Source organism: Oncorhynchus clarkii, chromosome 4 (assembly GCF_045791955.1).
Source record: "Oncorhynchus clarkii lewisi isolate Uvic-CL-2024 chromosome 4, UVic_Ocla_1.0, whole genome shotgun sequence".
NCBI lineage: Eukaryota > Metazoa > Chordata > Actinopteri > Salmoniformes > Salmonidae > Oncorhynchus > Oncorhynchus clarkii.
The window spans coordinates 720,001-727,825 of record NC_092150.1 but is presented as its reverse complement, the minus strand read 5'-3'; the positions used below and the strand labels follow the sequence as shown (position 1 = coordinate 727,825).

Genomic DNA, 7,825 nt, shown 5'->3' with positions numbered 1-7,825 from the left:
GACTGTTCCTCCAGCTGTATAATGACTGACTGTTCCTCAGCTGTATAATGACTGACTGTTCCTCCAGCTGTATAATGACTGACTGTTCCTCAGCTGTATAATGACTGACTGTTCCTCCAGCTGTATAATGACTTACTGTTCCTCAGCTGTATAATGACTGACTGACTCTTCCTCCACTGTATAATGACTGAGATCCTCCAGCTGTTCAATGACTGACTGTTCCTCAGCTGTATAATGACTGACTGTTCCTCCAGCTGTAAAATGACTGACTGTTCCTCAGCTGTATAATGAATGACTGTTCCTCCAGCTGTATAATGACTGACTGTTCCTCCAGCTGTATAATGACTGACTGTTCCTCCAGCTGTATAATGACTGACTGTTCCTCCAGCTGTATAATGACTGACTGTTCCTCAGCTGTATAATGACTGAGATCCTCCAGCTGTTTAATGACTGACTGTTCCTCAGCTGTATAATGACTGACTGTTCCTCCAGCTGTATAATGACTGACTGTTCCTCAGCTGTATAATGACTGACTGTTCCTCAGCTGTATAATGACTGACTGTTCCTCAGCTGTATAATGACTGACTGTTCCTCAGCTGTATAATGACTTACTGTTTTGCTTTCTGCATAATGAGAAATGGAGATGGCTGTTCCCTGAGAGACAGAAGAAATAATGGAGAAGCAACTCATCAACCCAACACTACTGGACACCACAGTGTACTATCCCATCAACCCAACACTACTGGACACCACAGTGTACTATCCCATCAACCCAACACTACTGGACACCACAGTGTACTATCCCATCAACCCAACACTACTGGACACCACAGTGTACTATCCCATCAACCCAACACTACTGGACACCACAGTGTACTATCCCATCAACCCAACACTACTGGACACCACAGTGTACTATCCCATCAACCCAACACTACTGGACACCACAGTGTACTATCCCATCAACCCAACACTACTGGACACCACAGTGTACTATCCCATCAACCCAACACTACTGGACACCGCAGTGTACTATCCCATCAACCCAACACCACATTGAACTATCCCATCAACTCAACACCACAGTGTACTATCCCATCAACCCAACACTACTGGACACCACAGTGTACTATCCCATCGACCCAACACTACTGGACACCACAGTGTACTATCCCATCAACTCAACACTACTGGACACCACAGTGTACTATCCCATCAACCCAACACTACTGGAAACCACAGTGTACTATCCCATCAACCCAACACCACATTGAACTATCCCATCAACTCAACACCACAGTGTACTATCCCATCAACCCAACAATACTGGACACCACAGTGTACTATCCCATCAACTCAACACTACTGGACACCACAGTGTACTATCCCATCAACCCAACACTACTGGAAACCACAGTGTACTGTCCTATCAACCCAACACCACAGTGTACTATCCCACCAACCCAACACCACAGTGTACTATCCCATCAACTCAACACTACTGGACACCACAGTGTACTATCCCATCAACCCAACACTACTGGAAACCACAGTGTACTATCCTATCAACCCAACACCACAGTGTACTTTCCCACCAACCCAACACTACTGGAAACCACAGTGTACTATCCCATCAACCCAACACTACTGGAAACCACAGTGTACTATCCCATCAACCCAACACCACAGTGTACTATCCCACCAACCCAACACCACAGTGTACTATCCCATCAACCCAACACTACTGGACAGTGTACTATCCCATCAACCCAACACTACTGGACAGTGTACTATCCCATCAACCCAACACCACAGTGTACTTTCCCACCAACCCAACACTACTGGAAACCACAGTGTACTATCCCATCAACCCAACACTACTGGAAACCACAGTGTACTATCCCATCAACCCAACACCACAGTGTACTATCCCACCAACCCAACACCACAGTGTACTATCCCATCAACCCAACACTACTGGACAGTGTACTATCCTATCAACCCAACACCACAGTGTACTATCCCATCAACCCAATACTACTGGACAGTGTACTATCCCATCAACCCAACACTACTGGACAGTGTACTATCCCATCAACCCAACACCACAGTGTACTATCCCATCAACCCAACACCACTGGACAGTGTACTATCCCATCAACCCAATACTACTGGACAGTGTACTATCCCATCAACCCATCACTACTGGACAGTGTACTATCCCATCAACCCAACACCACAGTGAACTATCCCATCAACCCAACACCACAGTGTACTATCCCACCAACCCAACACCACAGTGTACTATCCCACTAACCCAACACCACAGTGTACTATCCCACTAACCCAACACCACAGTGTACTATCCCATCAACCCAACACCACGGTGTACTATCCCATCAACCCAATATTACAACACACTACACACATTATTATTTTTCTGAATACTTTTGCAGGGTGTCATTCAAACTGAACTTTGAGCCATTTATGAGCTGTCTCACAATCTATCAAAGTGCTGGGCACTATGCAGGTTGAGAACATCAAAGTTATTTTAATGTTATTTATTTAAAGATATGTATTTTTTCTACTTTATCTTTTACACGAGCGTGGGTGGGTCTTTTATAAACTACAAAGTAATGAATAATAACTTGCCTTTGTTTTCTTGTGAATACATTCAGATAAAAAGGGGGACATAGATACATTCAGATTTAAAGGGGGACATAGATACATTCAGATTTAAAGGGGGACATAGATACATTCAGATTTAAAGGGGGACATAGATACATTCAGATTTAAAGGGGGACATAGATACATTCAGATTTAAAGGGGGACATAGATACATTCAGATAAAAAGGGGGACATAGATACATTCAGATTTAAAGGGGGACATAGATACATTCAGATAAAAAGGGGGACATAGATACATTCAGATTTAAAGGGTGACAAAGATGCATTATATCATATACTAAGCATTTAATGATTGAATTACACATTAACCTTTATTTTTACTATTTTCTACATTATAAAAAACTACGAAATAACACATATGGAAACATGTAGTAACCAAAAAATTGTTAAACAAATCTAAATATATTTTATATTTGAGAATCTTCAAAGTAGCCATCCTTTGCCTTGATGACAGCTTTGCACACTCTTGGCATTCTCTTAATCCAGCTTCACCTGGATTAATTGGGTTGAGGTCAGGTTATTGTGGAGGCCAAGACATTTGATGCAGCACTCCATCACTCACCTTCTTGGTCAAATAGCCCTTACACAGCCTGGAGGTGTGTTGGGTCATTGTCCTGTTGAAAAACTAGTGATAGTCCAACTAAGAATATTATTCATTGCCTTTCAGGTCTTTCTAAACAACCTGGCCCGGGTATCCTGGAAGGATATTGACCTCATCCTGGAAGGATATTGATCTCATCCTGGAAGGATGCCTGGGTGCTCTTTAAAAGTGCTTTCCTCATCATCTTAAATAAGCATGCCCCATTCAAAAAATGTAGAACTAAGAACAGATACAGTCCTTGGTTCACCCCAGACTTGACTGCCCTTGACCAGTATTAGCATCGAATAGCGCTCGCGATATGCAACTGTCCAGGGAAGTCAGGAACCAATATACACAGTGAGTTAGGAAAGCAAAGGCTAGCTTTTTCAAGCAGAAATTTGCATCCTGTAGAACAAATTCCAAATAGTTCTGGGACACTGTAAAGTCCATGGAGAATAAGAGCACCTCCTCCCAGCTGCCCACTGCACTGAGGCTTGGAAACACGGTCACCACTGATAAATCTACAATAATCAATCATTTCAATAAGCATTTTTCTACGGCTGGCCATGCTTTCCACCTGGCTACTCCTACACGGGCCAACAGCTCTGCACCCACTGCAGCAACTTGCCCAAGCCTCCCCCACTTCTCCTTCACCCAAATCCAGACAGCTGATGTTCTGAAAGAGCTGCAAAATCGGGATCCCTACAAATCAGCTGGGTAAGACAATCTGCACCCTCTCTTTCTAAAATTATCCGCCGAAATTGTTGCAACCCCTATTACTAGCCTGCTCAATCTCTCTTTCGTATCGTCTGAGATCCCCAAAGACTGGAAAACTGCCGCAGTCATCCCCCTCTTCAAAGGGGGAGACACTCTAGACCCAAACTGTTATAGACCTATATCCATCTTGCCGTGCCTTTCTAAAATCTTCGAAAGCCAAGTTAACAAACAGATAACCGACCATTTCAAATCCCACCGTACCTTCTCCACTACGCAATCCTGTTTCCGAGCTGGTCATTGGTGCACCTCAGCCACGCTCAAAGTCATAAACGATATCATAACCACCATCGATAAAATACAGTACTGTGCAGCCGTCTTCATCGACCTGGCCAAGGCTTTCGACTCTGTCAATCACAGTATTCTTATCGGCAGACTCAATAGCCTTGGTTTCTCAAATGACTGCCTCACCTTGTTCACCAACTACTTCTCAGATAGAGTTCAGTGTGTCAAATCGCAGGGCCTGTGTCCAGACCTCTGGCAGTCTCTATGGGGGTGCCACAGGGTTCAATTCTCGGGCCGACTCTTTTCTCTGTATATATTAATGATGTCACTCTTGCTGCTGGTGATTCTCTGGTCCACCTCTATGCAGACGACACCATTCTGTATACTTCTGGTCCTTCTTTGGACACTATGTAAGCAAACCTCCAGACGAGCTTCAATGCCATAGAACACTCCTTCCGTGGCCTCCAACTGCTTTTAAATGCAAGTAAAACTAAATGCATGCTCTTCAACCAATTGCTGCCCGCACCCGCCCGCCCGACAAGCATCACTACTCTGGCCGGTTCTGTCATAGAATATGTGGACAGCTACAAATACCTAGGTGTCTGGTTAGACTGTAAACTCTCCTTCCAGACTCACATTAAGCATCTCCAATCCAAAATTAAATCTAGAATCTGCTTCCTATTTCGCAAACAAAGCCTCCTTCACTCCTGCTGCGAAACATACCCTCGTAAAACTGACTATCCTACTGATCTTTGATTTTGGCAATGTAATATACAAAATATCCTCCAACGCTCTACTCAGCAAACTGGATGTAGTCTGTCACAGTGACCTTTCGTTTCATCATCAAAGCCATCATCAAAGCCACAAACACTACCCACCACTGCGACCTGTATGCTCTAGTTGCCTGGCCCTCACTACATATTAATCGCCAAACCCACTGGCTCCAGGTCCTCTATAAGTCTTTGGTAGGTAAAAGCCCTGCCTTATCTCAGCTCACTGGTCACCATAGCAACACCCACCTGTAGCATGCGCTCCAGCAGGTATATCTCACTGGTCATCCCCAAAGCCAACACTTACTTTGGCCGCCTTTCCTTGCAGTTCTCTGCTGCCAATGACTGGAACAAATTGCAAAAATCACTGAAGTTGGAGTCTTATATCTCCCTCTCTAACTTTAAGCATCAGCTGTCAGAGCAGCTTGCCGATGATCACTGTACCTGTACACAGCCAATCTGTAAATAGCACACCCGACTACCTCATCCCCATATTATTACTTACCCCCTTGCTCTTTTGCATCCCAGTATCTCTACCTCAATCTACCTCTACCTCAATCACTCCAGTAGTAATGCTAAATTGTAATTATTTTCTCCTCTAGGGCCTATTTATTGCCTTACCTCTCTTCTACATTTGCACACACTGTACATGCAATTTTCTATTTTTATTTTATTGTGTGTTATTGACTGTACGTTTGTTTATGTGTAACTCTGTGTTGTCGTTTTTTTCGTACTGCTTTGCTTTATCTTGGCCAGGTCACAGTTGTAAATGAGAATTTGTTCACTACTGGCCTACCTGGTTAAATAAAGGTGATATAAAATAAATAGAAAAGCTCCAGAGAGTCTCAGCACAGGCTGATGTCCACCGCCGATGACAGAATAGTACCAGCAACTTGTAGCTACCATCAGGCGCGTCTGTCAAACACCCACGCAAGCATTGGATTGCAAATAATATTCGGGGCGGCAGGGTAGCCTAGTGGTTAGTGTGTTGGACTAGCAACCGGAAGGTTGTAAGTTCAAAACTCCCGAGCTGGTAAGTCTGTCGTTCTGCCCCTGAACAGGCAGTTAACCCACTAGGCCGTCATTGAAAATAAGAATTTGACTTGCCTAGTTAAATAAAGAAAAAATATCATGTTTTTCAGACGTAAATATTGTTCCCGTTTCGTCTGCAGAAAGGTTCAATTGTATTTTCCCCGTGTATTAGTAGAATTCAAAGAGGATACGTTTTTCTAGTTCCAGAACACAGCCGCGGTGAATTGACAGCTTTGAAAAGAAAATTGCGATTTTCGTATATGATAGCTACGTTACCATATCAAACCAAACCGTGCATGTCTTCCGGGAGTCATCTTTAAGGGTGCGTTAGTAAATCAGAGCGTTTCTCTCCGGACGCTCCGGCCGAGGAGTAGGTTTGGTCCCTGCGCGCTGACCGCAACGGCAGCGGCAAATTTAACGTTAATTATCTAAAATGACCTAGCTACTTCTAGACACAAGTGACAGAATACTTCTGAACACGTTGACCATTTTACTCACCCAGCAGAGCTGGTTAGGTTGTTTATGTAATCTAGAGAGTTTGTGACTGTATTTGTGCTGCAGGCAATCATTTAGATCATTTTTTGCCGATGTTTAATTTATCCCGGTCATATTGAACCGGCGTTGCGCATTCATAAATTCAACAGTTATTCTGCTCCCTGGTACTCAGAAAAGAGTGCTCTGGTCGGACTGGACAGAGGGATTTTGCAAACGCACAAAGTCAGGTCAACATGACATTTTTCTTCTCGTTTTGGAACACAGTAATATAGTGTATTGTGGCTCGCTTCGGTTTTAACTGAGTAGCAACGTTTGCGGAATCATTTGCTTCCAACAAGTGTGCAAGTAGGCATCATGTTAGCCACCGTGCTAGCTAGCTAATCCCGTGGCTACCTGCACTGGATAGCGTTACCGTCGTCAGCTGTCCTGCAACATCAAGGACAGATGACAATTTCACTCCAAATTCTCAAAGAAATCACTATCCAGTTCTATGTTCAGTACATGAGCTAACTAACCTAACTATAAAATGATGGATTCAAAGAGAGACATGAAAGATCAAGGTAAGTTCATAGCTAGATAGGTGGCTTGTTGCTAGCTAACAATAACAGCAACAGTAGCCTGCTGCCTGGACATCACTTGCTAACGTAATGCTACTGCATAATCATCTGATAAAACCCAGCTCAATTAACGTAATTTCTAACCATAACGGATAGCAAACAACGTTTTCTTCCTTAAGGTTAGTTGATTATTATGCCATCTCTGATACAGTATCATGTTCATCCACAGTCACTCATTCATAATTCATGAATTGCTCTGTATTTGCCTGGTAGCAGCGTAGGCTAAATCTTAGCCATTGTAACCAGCAAGCTACAATGAAATCATGTCATTATTTTCCCCGAGACAGAATAGTAGTCATCAATCACTCTTTTGGATGACAAACAACCATTGATTTCAAAGCTTAATAAAAACCATACATCTCTATTCGCAATGACTACTTTAAAATGTCCACCGATAACGTTACAAAGATTCATTTAGTGGAAGGACTGCAAATGTAGACTTTGATAACAGAATTATGGTAAAATCCCCCGCAGGTTTTTATGCCACCACGTTTTCCAAAAATGCTCTGAATTAAGATTCAAAGATATCTGCAGAAAGAATGGGGTGTCAGCTATGACATGCCACATTGAGTTTGAACAAATCTCTTTTGGTTATTGAGTGAAGTGGATTTGCACCTGGTAATGGAATTACATCATGAGTCCCT

At 43.2% G+C, this 7,825-nt stretch overlaps 1 protein-coding gene across 2 annotated transcripts in view; it reads left to right on the top strand.

Annotated features, from left to right (window-relative positions):
* The first annotated feature begins 6,437 nt into the window (after positions 1-6,437).
* LOC139406273 (leucine rich repeat containing 61) overlaps positions 6,438-7,825 on the top strand; it is a 35,862-nt gene continuing 34,474 nt past the window's right edge. The window contains exon 1 of one of the 2 annotated variants that reach the window (XM_071148727.1): positions 6,438-7,124. In XM_071148727.1, the coding sequence (XP_071004828.1) occupies positions 7,091-7,124 (34 nt within the window). In that variant the 5' untranslated portion in view covers positions 6,438-7,090. The remainder of the gene's footprint in view (positions 7,125-7,825) is intronic. The other variant, XM_071148728.1, reaches the window with a different exon arrangement.